The sequence below is a fragment of the Bufo bufo genome, chromosome 2 (genome assembly GCF_905171765.1).
Source record: "Bufo bufo chromosome 2, aBufBuf1.1, whole genome shotgun sequence".
In the NCBI taxonomy this organism is placed as follows: domain Eukaryota; kingdom Metazoa; phylum Chordata; class Amphibia; order Anura; family Bufonidae; genus Bufo; species Bufo bufo.
This window is the reverse complement of record NC_053390.1, coordinates 372645608-372661748: the sequence shown is the minus strand read 5'-3', so window position 1 is coordinate 372661748 and position 16141 is coordinate 372645608. Positions and strand designations below refer to the sequence as shown.

The 16141-nt window shown below is 44.2% G+C and overlaps 1 protein-coding gene across 1 annotated transcript in view; it reads left to right on the top strand.

The window, feature by feature from the left end:
• Positions 1–16141, top strand: part of TTC39B (tetratricopeptide repeat domain 39B) — a 159378-nt gene that overhangs the window by 125923 nt on the left and 17314 nt on the right. The window contains exons 12-14 of the mRNA XM_040417168.1: positions 42–101; positions 1183–1344; positions 5239–5330. Of these exons, the coding sequence (XP_040273102.1) occupies positions 42–101; positions 1183–1344; positions 5239–5330 (314 nt within the window). The remainder of the gene's footprint in view (positions 1–41; positions 102–1182; positions 1345–5238; positions 5331–16141) is intronic.

Here is a 16141-nt window from a genome sequence, read left to right as displayed (position 1 = left end):
ACCAAAATGACCTCTTTTTTGAAAAATTCCTCTTTTCTCAGGGCTGTTTAATTATCTTCTATGCGGCTCGGATAGATGTACTCAAAGGAAATTTTGAACAGGTATTTTTTTTCCACTAGTGTTTTTTTCCCCTTTTCTTTTCAAAATTTCAATAATGTGTGTTTTAAAAGAAACAAACAGCAGAAATACCACAGCATCGCAGGCTTCAGACTGACATGTCCACCACAGATATGTGTCTCTGCTGTGGTCTTTCTGCAGTTGGTGTATTCCGGATGTTCATCTGGTGGTCTCGGGACTTTGGGGCTGATTTTATTGACTTTTTTATGTTTTTCAAGAAATGTCAAACCATTGAATTGATTTGAAGATGACCCATAATGTTTCAGCTGGGCCTCTGATTCTGAGAGCTCTTAGGTTTTCTCTACACTGGATTCATGTTTTGTGCCAGATGTAAAAACTGTATAGAATTACAATGAGCAAAGAATCTTCTGCAAGAAAGGGAAGCAGCAAGGGGCTTCTTGGGTATGTTAGCTATGAAGACGTCAGCACAATTCTGTATTAGAAGGCAGGAAAGCACCTGTGTGCATCTATCTCTTGTAATCTAATTACAGGTCAAATACCCTCGCAAATAGACAGTTATTTCAGAGGTGAACATACACTTATGGCCTCATGCACACGACCGTGGTGTGTTTTGCGGTCCTCAAATCGCGGATCCGTAAAACACGGATGGCGTCCGTGGGCTTTCCGTAATTTGCGGAACGGCACGGACAGCCTTTAATATAAATGCCTATTCTTGTCCACAAAGCGCGGACAAGAATAGGAAATGTTATATTTTTTTAGCGGGGCCACGGAACGGAGCAACGGATGCGGACAGCACACGGAGTGCTGTCCGCATCTTTTGCGGCCCCATTGAAGTGAATGGGTCCTCAACCAAGCCGCCAAAACGGCGGCCCTGATGCGGACCAAAACAACGGCCGTGTGCATGGGGCCTAAAAATCTGACTTTTGTGATTTTGCTATTTTTGGTTAAAAAAACAAATGGCCTTCTTTTTCAGTCCCTAATTATGCAGCTCTCATGTGACCTATAGGCTATGGATCCCTGCAGTGTAGGTGTCTTTATGTCAGATGAAATGTTTTAGTTTGGTGCTCTATCTTTTAGAATTTCTTTCTTTTTTTCGTTGTGCAGGCACAAGAGTCCTTCCAGCAGTGCATTGCCGCCCAGCAGGAATGGAGGCAGATTCACCACCTCTGTTACTGGGAGCTGATGTGGTGCCATTCCTTCCAGCAAGACTGGCTAAAAGCATACCACTATGCTGACCTGCTGTGCAAGGAAAGCAAGTGGTCGAAGGTGCGTTACCTCTTTTCCATTATTGCGTACGAAGTTTCCGCACAGTATATGGGAAATGGTAAAATGTACAACATTGTGATCGGATGGAGGATAAACGGTTCCATCTGTGGCCAGCTTCAGGAATAGCGATTTTAGAATTTACTCTGGCAGAATCCCAACCCACAGATTTAACCCCTAGACATCCACATATAACAATTCCTGTACAACAGTGCTTTGCATTTACAAAGGGGAAAGGCGTTCTTTGTTTTTGACTGTAGATGTAGGTCGGGCATAGTACCCGTATTTGGGATCAAGGAGAGTGCAGGGATTATATTGTGACATAAGTGTCTCTGGCCAAACTAATGACATTAAATCACAAAGGGAAAATAGAAGGAATGTTAATTTTTTGAAGAAAAAAAAAAAGTATTTTCAGTATGATAAAATGAAAAAAGAGCGACAATATTCAACCAAAGTACAAAATAAAAAGTCCATTGACACACGAACGACATGGATTGTTTCAGGATTTGTTCAGGAAGAACTGATGGTTTTGCACACAAGTTCAATGTGTTTTTCTGCAACATGCATCACATCCGGACAGAAACCTCACTCATGTGAATAAGCCCTTAGGCTGCTCACACATTCAGTGTTTCCATCACAGATTGTGAGCCAAAACCAGGTGCAGGTCAAAAACACGGAACAGGTGCACATCTTTCCATTAAGGCCTCTTTCACACGACTGAGTTTTCCGTGCCGATGCGTAAAGTGAACGCATAGCATCCGCACTGAATCCTAACCCATTAATTTCAATGGGTCTGTGCACATTTTTTTCATGCATCAGTTCTGTGTTGCGTGAGAATCGCAGCATGTTCTATATTCTGCGTTTTTCACGCAGCCCTGGCCCCTTAGAAGTGAATGGGGCTTCAGTGAAAAATGCATTGTAGGGCTACGTGCACACGACCGTATGTGTTTTGTGAACCACAAAAAAAATTAAAAAATAGATGACATCCGTATATCATCCGTTGTTGTTTTTTTATGTTTGTTTTTTGCAGATCCATTGTGGCAATGCCTAAAACGGACAAGAATAGGACATGGTTTTTTTTTGTTTTTTTTTGTTTTTTTTTGTGCGGGGCTACGGAACGGACATACTGATGCAGACAGCACACGGTGTGCTGTCTGCATTTTTTGCGGACCTATTGAAATGAATGGGTCCGCATCCTATCCGCAAAAAAAAAAAAAAAAGGAACGGACACAGAAACAAACAACCTTCGTGTGCATGTAGCCTAATCCGGATGTTGTCCAGGTGCAATGCGTTTTTCACTGATGATTGGTAGGAGATGTTTGTAAACCTTAATTTTTAAAAAAGAAATTTATACGCATCAAAACACATTGCACCCGCGCGGAAAAAACCTGAACGCAATCGCAGACAAAACTGAACTTCCTTGGAAAATGGTGTGAGTTTCACTGAACGCACCCTGAGCCAATCCGTACTGTTAGTTTGAAAGAGGCCCGGCTGTGCCCGTATTGCGGCCCGCAAACAGAATGGGTCCGCAATCTGGAAGGCCAGATGCGGAATGGGGGCATGGAACCCCACGGAAGCACTGCAGAGTGCTTCCATCAGGTTTCTCTCCGTGCCTCCGCACAGCAAAAAAAAATATATATAGTGCATGCACTACTTTTTTGCGGTGTGGAAGGACGACAGACCCATTTAAGTTGAATGGGTCTGGATCCATCTGCGGAATCTGCACTGATGTTGCCTGTACATTGGGGACTGCAAATTGCATGGAGCGACCGATCAACGGCCGTGTGCATGAGCCCTAAACCTTATTTCTGTGCAGGCTCCACTCCTGGTTTTGGCTCACAATTACTGATGGAAATCACTGATCAAATACTGACCATACACTGACTGTGTGAAAGTGGCCTTAGAATGTGGCATACGAAAAGTGAAATTTGCTCATCTCAAGGCCATAAGTTTAATTGGAAGATAACGGTTTTCTACAATAGCATTTATATATGGTGGCATTGACATTGAGGTAACAATAGGATAATTAAGAGCATACATTTCTTTACTTACAATGAATGACTGTTTTCTATCCTGATTTGGTTGTCTTCTGACATATGAGCAGTTACATGGGAACAGTGTAAATATACTGCATGGCGTCCATTCTGTGTGGCGCTGTAGGCAGTAGATCAGTTATGATCGTCTAAAGCTTTTATACACATTTCTTTAAGATGTTTCTAATTCTTAAGTCAAACGTTTCCTTCCAGAGGCTGATATAACTAAGGGCATAATGCACGGCATCATCTGCTAAATGTCCTGAAGTGCATGCTACTTGACAAAGTGCACAAATACCACATTTCTTCTGCTTTCATAGAACAAAAGGTTGACATTCTAGTTTCATTACGGTTAATAATGGATGAATACCAGAACACAGATCATCTAACACAGGGGTGTCAAACTCAAATTCATCGGGGGCCGCATCAGCAGTTTGGTCACCCTCAAAGGGCCGGTTGTATCTGTAGGACTATGTGTCCACTCTTTATTATCATAAATTATTGTCACTGCATTCAATTATTACTGTTTTTTGTAATAATGTAAGTAATAACTAGCTCTGAAAGCAGAAACATAGTCAGAATAATGGCAAGTAGATATTCAAATGTACAATTATTGTACAATTTATTGAAAAATGATTTTTGGTAACAGACAGTAATTTTTTATTTTTTTTTAAACATCTGTGGATGACGGATACTGTTATGGGGGGATCTGTGGATGACGGACACTGTTATGGGGGGGATCTGTGGATGACGGACACTGTTATGGGGGGGATCTGTGGATGACTGACACTGTTATGGGGGGGATCTGTGGATGACGGACACTGTTATGGGGGGGGATCTGTGGATGACGGACACTGTTATGGGGGGGGATCTGTGGATGACGGACACTGTTATGGGGGGGGATCTGTGGATGACGGACACTGTTATGGGGGGATCTGTGGATGACGGACACTGTTATGGGGGGGATCTGTGGATGACGGACACTGTTATGGGGGGATCTGTGGATGACGGACACTGTTATGGGGGGATCTGTGGATGACGGACACTGTTATGGGGGGATCTGTGGATGACGGACACTGTTATGGGGGGATCTGTGGATGACTGACACTGTTATGGGGGGATCTGTGGATGACGGACACTGTTATGGGGGGATCTGTGGATGACGGACACTGTTATGGGGGGATCTGTGGATGACGGACACTGTTATGGGGGGATCTGTGGATGACAGACACTGTTACGGGGGGGGGGGGGATCTGTGGCTGGCAGTGTTATATGTGCCATCCACAGACCCCCCACCCCATAACAGTGCCATCCACAGACCCCCACCCCTTAACTGTGCCATCCACAGATTCCGTGTAACCCCCCTACCCCGCTTGTGTATAATGCCGGAAGGCAGGACGGGCGGCCGGCGCGTCACTCACTGACGTCACTTGCCTGCGCCGCCTGCTTCATTCATAAAGGAGGCGGTGCAGGCACGTGGTATCAGGGAGTTACGCTGCCGCCCGCCCGGCCTGCCTGCATTCTACACAAGCAATTAGGATATACGGTACAATTATTTCCGGTGTAGAACGGCCGGCGCCGCTAGAGGGCAGACGTTCTCTGGCTTGTAGGCTGCCGCGCATGGGCTGAAGAGGCGGCTTTCTCGTGTCAAAAAAAAAAAAAAAAAAAAGCGGGAATAAAAGGTGAAGGCTGGCAGCGGCTGCGCGGGCCACATGACGAGGTGGGCCTTGTGTTTGACACCCGTGATCTAACGGATGACGCTGCCTGCCCTTTCCTGACAGTTTTTTGAATATATGCTTCTTTTAGCGGATATACTTTCTGAAATTTTCTGAATGCATTCCATATATCATAATTATGATTTTAGGCGATCTACGTGTATCAAAAAGCTGCAATCTTGAGCATGCTTCCAGAGGAGGCTGTGCAGTCCACAGGAGAAGATATAGTGGCCTTGTTCAGGTGAGAATATGTCTTGATTTATTTTTTTTTTTCTAATGTGTTGGACAGTGATAATGAAGGTTTTTGGAATATACTGTATTTATTTAGTGAATTTGTACATTTCTATGAGAAAAATGTCAGAGTTCAGTACTGCGCTGTGCTGAACTGTGAAGACAGACTTTCCTCAGCAACGTTCGTTTAGAGAGCGCTGCTAAGGGGCTACTTCAGAGAGATTTTGCTCATAGAAATTTGAAAATTCACAAAAGTATAATTACAAAAACATTCTCTATCACTGTCCCTACACATTCGAAAAAAGAATAAAGGACAATTACACTTAAAGGGCGACAACCCCTCTCTGTATGTCCTATTTCGAGTCAGAGGGGAGAGCTGTTCATAAGGAGTGGTTTTCACTCTGACGGACTCACCCCTTTCCCCATGTATTCCATGGTTGACCATTCCTTTGAATTACATGCATATCATACTTAAAGGGGTTGGTCCATCTCCGACACTGATGGCATATCGGTAGGATATGCCATCAATTCTGGATAGGTGCGGATCCCACCTCTGGGACCTGCTTCTATCTCCAGAATGGGGGCCCCCAAAAAGGAAGTCTGGTGAGTGGAGAGGGCACATAGCAAGCAGGGCCACTGCTCCATTCACTGCCATGGGACTGTTGAAAATAGCCAAACCGACGCTCAGCTAATTTTGGAACTCCCATGGCTGTGAATAGAGAGGGGCCACGCATACACAGCTCTCTGCGTTGAATTTGGAGGCCCTGTTCTAGAGATAGGTGTGGTCCTACATCTGGGACCCACTCCTATCTGACATTGATGGCATATCCTAGTGATATGCTATCCATGTCTGCGATGAGGCAACCCATTTCATTTCATGGCAGCTGCAGATGTAAATGTATGGGTGGCTTCAGCTTTCCCCAGTGAGAACAGCTGATTGCCCTTTTTTTCTGAAACCAGGCATGCAGTCATGAGCTGTTTGATAGAACACAGGTTTGCTTCATGTCCATTCCTTTTAGGGCCTCATGCACATGACCATAGTCGGCTCGTGCCCGTATTGCTGCCCTCAAACAGCACTTGAATGCACCAGGAGGTGCGGTGTGGAACGGAGGCTAGGAATGGAAATGCTACGGAGTGCTTCCGTGGATTTTGTGTATAGAGCTGAGGACATGGGTTGCTAGATCACCGCTAGCATATTCACAATACCCACTCCCCATAGCTCTGTGTGATTTTATTGTGTAAAAAAAACCTATTTGATACATATGCAAATTAACCTGGGATGAGTCCTGTCCCTGAGATGAGTCACGGACAGGACTCATCTCAGGTTAATTTGCATATGTATCAAGTCGTTTTTTTTAAACAATAAAAGCACACAGAGCTATGGGGACTGGGTATTGAAAATGTGCAAGCTGCCATCTAGCAACCCATGTCCTCAGCTCTATACACAAAATCCCGGTGACAGGTTCCCTTTAAGTGAATGGATCCACATCTGCAGACAGAGGGCACACGGTCAGTGGCCCATGCTTTGTGGATGGCACACATGAGCCGTAAATTAGCAGTTTTTTCAGTAGATAGGTTACTTTAGTGCTAATTTTTGTAGAGGCTTTATCTCTTTGTCCTTATCAATAACTAATAAGGATATCATATCAGAACTGTGATGGTGTCTTATTCCACTTGTGGTTAGTAATTGTAAGATAGAAATCACTAATCTTTCTTTTGAATGGTTTTTGGCACTAAATCTTGCATAAAGTTTGAATAACCGAATGTCTATAAACTATACTTGTATCAGTCAGATAACCATGTTTCTGTTGTGTCAGGAGAGTCTTACGAATAGTAAACTTCTGGCTCCAGGTAGGCAACAGTATGTAGCTCCAAGGCAGTTAACATGTGTTTACTATGATGACTTTTAAAATTAAAGGGGTATCCAGTTTTTTTTTTTTCTTTATATAGTAGGAAATCTAATCTAAAAATTCTAATATACATGTATTCAAACTTCTGCTTCCATACATATTTCCATTACGCCCCATGACAGCACCTGTGAGAGATCCTCCCCCTTCCGGACAGGAAACGGGAACTTCCCAGATCTTTAAATTGGTCCACTGCCTTCCACCACTCAGTTCTTTCCTGTTTCCTGTCCAGAGACAGGAGGATTTCTTCTCAGGTCTATCTTTTGGGCTGCAGGACCTCTAGGGTTAAAAGGATGGAAACCTAGTGGAGGTACCTGTCGGCGTAAGTCTCCACTAGGAGCCACTGAGAAGCCCAGTGTTTTCTCTCCCTTCTTCAGAGCCATGGGGGCGAAGTTTCAGCGTGAGGGGGGAGGTGACGCATGCGTTCCATCGTCCGGAAGGGGAGGAGCTTAAACATGGCGGGCGTTGCGTGGCCCATTTGAAAAAGGGAACGCCGGCCAGCCAGCATGGAGGGAGCAGCATCGAGCAGATACCGGTCCGGACGGCCAGTTCTTCCCTCTATTGCCCCCCTTGAAGCAGCATCATCATGCAGGAAGAAGGGGAAGTGCAACTGCGCACTGACAGACAGGAGCAGCTTTCTGAATCCAGCATAGTACTCCTGGGGGTAAGAGGGGTTAACCCCCACCATCTCCCTTTGGGGAGTTATTATTGTGGTCAGAATTGGACTGATTAGGGCTGTTTTATTAAATGCAGGTTAAAGAAGCCCCAAGAAAAGCTACCCACAAAACAAGAGCTAAGGAGTGTGGAATTTGCAAGTGTAAATTGGGCCCGTCTTACCCCAAAACATGTTGCCAACCATGTCTGGATAAGTTAGTAGCAGATGAGTCGCCATCTTTATTACAAAGCGTCCAGGAGTTAGTTAAAACGGAAGTTCGTTCTTCTGTGGAACATCTTAAAAAATCACTGCCTAGCTCATCCAGACATAAGAAGGCTCAGATGATAGTGGAGGATACTACGGATTCGGAGTCTGAGGAGGGCGCCATTGCAAGCTCAGATTCCTCCTCTGAGGATTTGACAGGGAAGCCGTTATTTAGAGCGGAGGATATGGATCTACTATTAAAAGCGGTTAGATCCACGATGGAGCTGGAGGAAGAAAAGGAGTCCAGGTCTAGGCCAGAACTCATGTTTGAGAGCCTAAAGCCAAAAAAGTCTAGAGTGTTCCCCATTCAGGCCTGTATCAAAGACCTGATTAAACGTGAATGGGAGAAGCCCGACAAAAAATTCTTTATCCATAGAGCGGTCAAGAGAAAGTACCCCTTTGATGATCAAGAAGTATCAGCTTGGCAGGAGGTACCGAGGGTAGACGCCCCCGTAGCCAAGATAAATAAAAAATCAGCTCTCCCGTTTGAGGATTTAGGGTCCCTTAAAGATCCCATGGACAAAAGGGCAGATGCCTACTTAAGAAAGAATTGGGAGGCATCCACTTCTGCCTTTAAACCGAATATAGCGACTACTTCGGTGGCAAGGTCATTAAAGGTCTGGTTAGAGGAACTACACTGCGTGCAGAATTATTAGGCAAATGAGTATTTTGACCACATCATCCTCTTTATGCATGTTGTCTTACTCCAAGCTGTATAGGCTCGAAAGCCTACTACCAATTAAGCATATTAGATGATGTGCATCTCTGTAATAAGAAGGGGTGTGGTCTAATGACATCAACACCCTATATTAGGTGTGCATAATTATTAGGCAACTTCCTTTCCTTTGGCAAAATGGGTCAAAAGAAGGACTTAACAGGCTCAGAAAAGTCAAAAATAGTGAGATATCTTGCAGAGGGATGCAGCACTCTTAAAATTGCAAAGCTTCTGAAGCGTGATCATTGAACAATCAAGCGTTTCATTCAAAATAGTCAACAGGGTCGCAAGAAGCGTGTGGAAAAACCAAGGCGCAAAATAACTGCCCATGAACTGAGAAAAGTCAAGCGTGCAGCTGCCAAGATGCCACTTGCCACCAGTTTGGCCATATTTCAGAGCTGCAACATCACTGGAGTGCCCAAAAGCACAAGGTGTGCAATACTCAGAGACATGGCCAAGGTAAGAAAGGCTGAAAGACGACCACCACTGAACAAGACACACAAGCTGAAACGTCAAGACTGGGCCAAGAAATATCTCAAGACTGATTTTTCTAAGGTTTTATGGACTGATGAAATGAGAGTGAGTCTTGATGGGCCAGATGGATGGGCCCGTGGCTGGATTGGTAAAGGGCAGAGAGCTCCAGTCGGACTCAGACGCCAGCAAGGTGGAGGTGGAGTACTGGTTTGGGCTGGTATCCTCAAAGATGAGCTTGTGGGGCCTTTTCGGGTTGAGGATGGAGTCAAGCTCAACTCCCAGTCCTACTGCCAGTTTCTGGAAGACACCTTCTTCAAGCAGTGGTACAGGAAGAAGTCTGCATCCTTCAAGAAAAACATGATTTTCATGCAGGACAATGCTCCATCACACGCGTCCAAGTACTCCACAGCGTGGCTGGCAAGAAAGGGTATAAAAGAAGAAAATCTAATGACATGGCCTCCTTGTTCACCTGATCTGAACCCCATTGAGATCCTGTGGTCCATCATCAAATGTGAGATTTACAAGGAGGGAAAACAGTACACCTCTCTGAACAGTGTCTGGGAGGCTGTGGTTGCTGCTGCACGCAATGTTGATGGTGAACAGATCAAAACACTGACAGAATCCATGGATGGCAGGCTTTTGAGTGTCCTTGCAAAGAAAGGTGGCTATATTGGTCACTGATTTGTTTTTGTTTTGTTTTTGAATGTCAGAAATGTATATTTGTGAATGTTGAGATGTTATATTGGTTTCACTGGTAAAAATAAATAATTGAAATGGGTATATATTTGTTTTTTGTTAAGTTGCCTAATAATTATGCACAGTAATAGTCACCTGCACACACAGATATCCCCCTAAAATAGCTAAAACTAAAAACAAACTAAAAACTACCTCCAAAAATATTCAGCTTTGATATTAATGAGTTTTTTGGGTTCATTGAGAACATGGTTGTTGTTCAATAATAAAATTAATCCTCAAAAATACAACTTGCCTAATAATTCTGCACTCCCTGTATAGTCTCATATAGAGAACAAGACTCCTAGGGATCAGCTTCTGGAAGCTATACCAACCATGTCCAGAGCAGTGAACTTTATTTCTGATGCCTTCGCTGATGCATTGAGGCTTTCCGCTAGAGCGGCCACACTGTCCAATTCAGCCAGAAGGTCCCTATGGTTGAAGGGGTGGAAGGGCGATGTGGCTTCAAAGTCTAAGCTATGTGCCCTTCCTTGTCAAGGAAATTTTTTGTTTGAGTCTGCCTTGGACGATATTTTAGATAAGGCATCTGATAAGAAAAAAGGATTTCCAGCGCCGTCCTTTCCTAGACAGGGGAAGCCATTTTGGAGTAATGAGAGAAGGAAAGGTTTTGGGGATCAGAAGAAAAGAAGGGAATGGAGATCGGATAAATCAAAAAGCGTGCTGTTTAAATCCAGACCTCAGACTTCGAGTTCCTCTCAACAATGACGCCAGGCCCCTGGTAGGCGGTCGTCTCTCTTCCTTTTCTCCTGCCTGGCGAAATATTACCGCAAGCGCCTGGGTAAGGAGTATTATAGAGGAAGGCTACCGCCTAGACTTCAAAAGGCTACCACCCAGGACATTAAAAATTACTTCCATAAACCAACATTCTCCAAAACAGGTGGCACTTGCGGAGGAAATAAACAACCTCCTGGGCAAGGCAGTCCTTGTTCCAGTCCCAAAGAACGAACAAGGAGAGTGTTTTTATTCGACCCCATTTTTGGTTCCCAAACCCAACGGGACGTTCCGGCTGATAATAAATTTGAAGAGTCTCAACCAATATCTGACCTACCAGAAATTCAGGATGGAATCCATCTCCTCCACGGTCCTCCATCTGTTCCCCAACTACGTGATGGCCTCAATAGATATAAAAGATGACTACTATCACGTGTCTATTCATCCATCATCTCAGAAATACCTCAGGGTAGCGGTAAAGATGGGGGAATCAATTGTCCATTTGCAGTTCAGAGCACTTCCCTTTGGGATATCACAGGCACCGAGGCTCTTCACGAAGCTAATGGCGGAGGTAATGGCAGAAATAAGATGATTAGACATTATTATAATCTCATACCTGGATGACCTTCTCTTGGTAGGGAAGTCCCCAGAGCTGTTGAGATCTCAAATACAGGAGGTCCTGGGGACCCTGATGGGCCTTGGCTGGTTAATAAATTGGGACAAATCGTCCCTGATTCCAACCTCCAAATGCGTTTTGCTAGGCATCTTATTAGATTCCCAGACGCAGAAATCTTATCTTCCGGTAGACAAGAAGAAAGCTATTCAGCAGAAAATCAGGTCTTTCAGCAAAACCAAGGAAGTATCCCTAAGAAAAGCAATGTCTATTCTGGGTCTGATGACTGCTTGCATTCCTGCTGTGAGATGGGCCCAATTCAGGTCCAGAATACTTCAATGGCACATTTTGTCCAAATGGGACGGGAGGTTGCTATCCCTGGATCGCAAGATTGTGATCCCGGGGTCAGTAACTCTGTCCCTAACTTGGTGGCTAAAAACTCCGAACCTAAGTCAGGGAGTAGAGTGGTTGAAACAGGACCCCTTAATAATAACCACCGACGCAAGCTTTTGGGGATGGGGGCCCATTCAGTTTTGGGAGTTTTCCAAGGCCCTTGGACAAAAACCCAGAGTGTTCAGTCCCAAAATGCCAGGGAGTTAAGAGCAGTCCTGTGCGCATTAAAGGAAAGTCTCATCATTGCCTCAAAAACATGTCGGGATCCTATCCGACAACGCCTCGGTGGTAGCTTATATCAACAAACAAGGGAGGACAAGATCTCCCCAACTAATGCAGCTAGCATCCAGGATCTTCTTGCTAATACAGGGGAAAGCTTTTTCTCTCTCAGCGGTTCATTTGAAAGGCTCAGAGAATCACCAGGCGGACTTTCTCAGCAGACACAGATTCAGCCAGGTGAATTGGTGTCTGAATCAGGAGGTATTTCACGAAATAGAGGCCCTATGGGGATCTCCCACAATAGATCTATTTGCCTCGGTAGAGAACAAAAAGTGCAAAAGTTTATTTTCTCTGAGCAGGGAGGATCAGTCGATAGGCACAGATGTGCTCTCACAGCCATGGGGGAAGGGCCTAGTCTATGCGTTTCCTCCCTTCAGCCTATTGCCCAGAGTGATCCAGAAGATCAGGGGGAGCAGGCAACAGTGATACTAATAGCACCGTTTTGGCCGAGAAGAGTCTGGTTTGCCTGGTTGAGGAGACTATCAATAGCCGATCCCTGGATACTTCCAGAAAGACAGGACCTATTATATCAGGGCCCTCTACATCATCCGGAAGTCAAGAACCTCCAACTGACAGCCTGGATTTTGAGAGGACATTCTTCAGGTCTAGAGGCCTATCAGAACAAATCATTGGGACTCTTCTAGCCAGTAGGAAAAAGGTCACCTCTGAAATCTATTTGAGGGTATGGAAGATCTTCCTTCGGTTTGCAGGGCCAGGCCTAGACTTGAGCTCGCCCAACATCCCTTTAATTTAAATTTTTTTACAGGAAGGCCTTAACAAAAAACTTAAACCCAGCACTCTCAAGGTCCAGGTCTCGGCACTGAGTGCTCTATTTGACTTTAGATTAGCTACTCATCCTTGGGTCAAAAGGTTTATTAAGGGTTCCTCTAGACTATTTCCTACAGTTAAATCTAAATCAGCCCCGTGGGACCTTTAACCTGGTTCTATCCGCTCTAACCAATGCTCCGTTTGAGCCCCTTGGGGACATCCCCTTAAAGATGCTATCCTATAAAACTGTATTTTTAGTGGCCATTACATCCGCCAGACGAGTAGGAGAACTATCCGCTTTGTCATCTTCCCCGCCATATACTCAGATTCTGGAGGATAGAATTGTATTCAAACCGGATCCTGCATTCCTGCCCAAAGTAGTTTCAGTATTCCATAAATCTCAGGAAATAGTTCTCCCCTCTTTTTGTCAGGACCCAAAGAACGAGGAGGAAAAGTCCTTTCATACTTTAGATGTCAGAAGGTGTGTCTGTGCATATTTAGAGTCTATGAAGGGCTTTAGGAAAACCCCACAACTCTTTGTTCAGTTTCAGGGTCAGAACAGAGGCTCGAAAGTCACAAGCCGTACCTTAGCCAAGAGAGCGATAGATCTGGCATATTCACAATCAGGTTGTCAGGTACCTTTAGATTTTTCAGCTCATTCCACCAGGGCAGTAACCTCTTCCTGGGCAGAAAAAGGGTGTGCTACCATTGAGCAAAACTGTAGGGCAGCAACGTGGAGTTCCCCCTCTACGTTTTACAAGCACTACAGGTTGGACCTTTCATCTGTGCAGGATATGTCTTTTGGGAGAAAGGTGCTGCAGGCTGTCGTCCCTCCCTAATAGTTATCTAGTCTTGTCTCTCACAGGTGCTGTCATGGGGCGTAATGGAAATACTTCAATTACTTTTACCGGTAATATGTTTTCCATGAGCCCATGACAGCACCTACATAATTCCCTCCCTAAAAAAAAAAAAATTTTTTATATATATATATATATATATATATATATATATACACTCACCTAAAGAATTATTAGGAACACCTGTTCTATTTCTCATTAATGCAATTATCTAGTCAACCAATCACATGGCAGTTGCTTCAATGCATTTAGGGGGGTGGTCCTGGTCAAGACAATCTCCTGAACTCCAAACTGAATGTCAGAATGGGAAAGAAAGGTGATTTAAGCAATTTTGAGCGTGGCATGGTTGTTGGTGCCAGACGGGCCGGTCTGAGTATTTCACAATCTGCTCAGTTACTGGGATTTTCACGCACAACCATTTCTAGGGTTTACAAAGAATGGTGTGAAAAGGGAAAAACATCCAGTATGCGGCAGTCCTGTGGGCAAAAATGCCTTGTGGATGCTAGAGGTCAGAGGAGAATGGGCCGACTGATTCAAGCTGATAGAAGAGCAACGTTGACTGAAATAACCACTCGTTACAACCGAGGTATGCAGCAAAGCATTTGTGAATCCACAACACGCACAACCTTGAGGCGGATAGGCTACAACAGCAGAAGACCCCACCGGGTACCACTCATCTCCACTACAAATAGGAAAAAGAGGCTACAATTTGCACGAGCTCACCAAAATTGGACTGTTGAAGACTGGAAAAATGGTTTCTTGAACCGGACAATGAGTTCACTGTACTAAAATGGGCCCCCCCCCCAGATCTAAACCCAATAGAGCATCTTTGGGATGTGGTGGAACGGGAGCTTCGTGCCCTGGATGTGCGTCCCTCAAATCTCCATCAACTGCAAGATGCTATCCTATCAATATAGGCCAACATTTCTAAAGAATGCTATCAGCACCTTGTGGAATCAATGCCACGTAGAATTAAGGCAGTTCTGAAGGCAAAAGAGGGTCCAACACCGTATTAGTATGGTGTTCCTAATAATTCTTTAGGTGAGTGTGTGTGTGTGTATATGTGTGTGTGTATGTATGTATGTATGTATATGTGTGTGTGTGTGTGTATATATATATATATATATATATATATATATATATATATATATATATATATATATATATATAATAATAATAATATAATATTGCAAAAAAAGAGAGAAATCTGTATTTTGCCAAAGAGGATATAGATAGAGATATATATATATATCTATTTTATTTTCATTCTCTCCTCTTTGGCAAAATACTAAAATATAGATTTCTCTCTTTTTTTTTTTTTTGCAATATTATAATATATATATACTGTATATGTGTGTATTGCTGGTCCCAGGAATCTTGTCAAATACTGAGTGGTGGAAGGCAGTGGACCAATTTAAAGATCTGGGAAGTTCCTGTATCCTGTCTGGAAGGGGGAGGATCTCTCACAGGTGCTGTCATGGGCTCATGGAAAACATATTACCGGTAAGAGTAATTGAAGTATTTTTTATATCAGTTAACCCCTATATGCAGTAGAATGGTATAGCCCATATGTCAGTCCTATGTAATGCATCGGTTTCTCCAATACAATCCCTGACTTTCAGTAAGCAGCAGTATTAGATGACATACATTTTTTCACCTTAAACTATTTAGACCTTGCCTACCCTGACACGTTACAGCCATCTTGCTAAGTGCTTGTTAACACTGTTGGGGTCATTTATAAAGACTGATGTACCAGCTTAGGGCTGCTTCACACACATGTGATCGGCCCAGGAAAAACGGGCCATGTGTCTGCTGGATCCTCCGGACCGACCATGTGCCCCTGAACTGAATGTATCATAGTGCGTTCAGTACAAGACATCAATACAAGGAACTGACTGCATCATAAAACAGTTGGCCCGGGAAATCTACCACACGCAGAGCCCGTTTTTCTCAGGCCAATCCCATTCATGTGAAAGAGCCCTTAATTTACTGTTCTGGAAATCAAGATGCCGTATTTTTCGCCCTGCAAGACGCACCTGCCCATATGACACACTTAGGGCTGTTTCACACAAGCGGATGCCGTGCGTGACATCCGCTCCGTGAATGACAGCCAAGACCCGATGCAGACTGCAGAAGCACGGAGCATTAACATGACTGATAATGCTCCGTGCCTCTCTGTGATCTCATCAGTCATGTTAATGCTCCGTGCTTCTGCTGTCCGCATCTGGTCTTGGCTGTCATTCACAGAGCGCACGGCATCCGCTCGTGTGAAACAGCCCTTAGGTTTAAGGGAGAAGGAAAATAAGAAAAAAATATTTTTCATCAGAGCCCCAATCGGACCCCAATTGTTAATCAGACCTCAGATCAGACCCTCAACGTTAGGGCTCATGCCCACGAACGTATTTTTTGTCTGTTCCGTTTCTTTGTGGCCT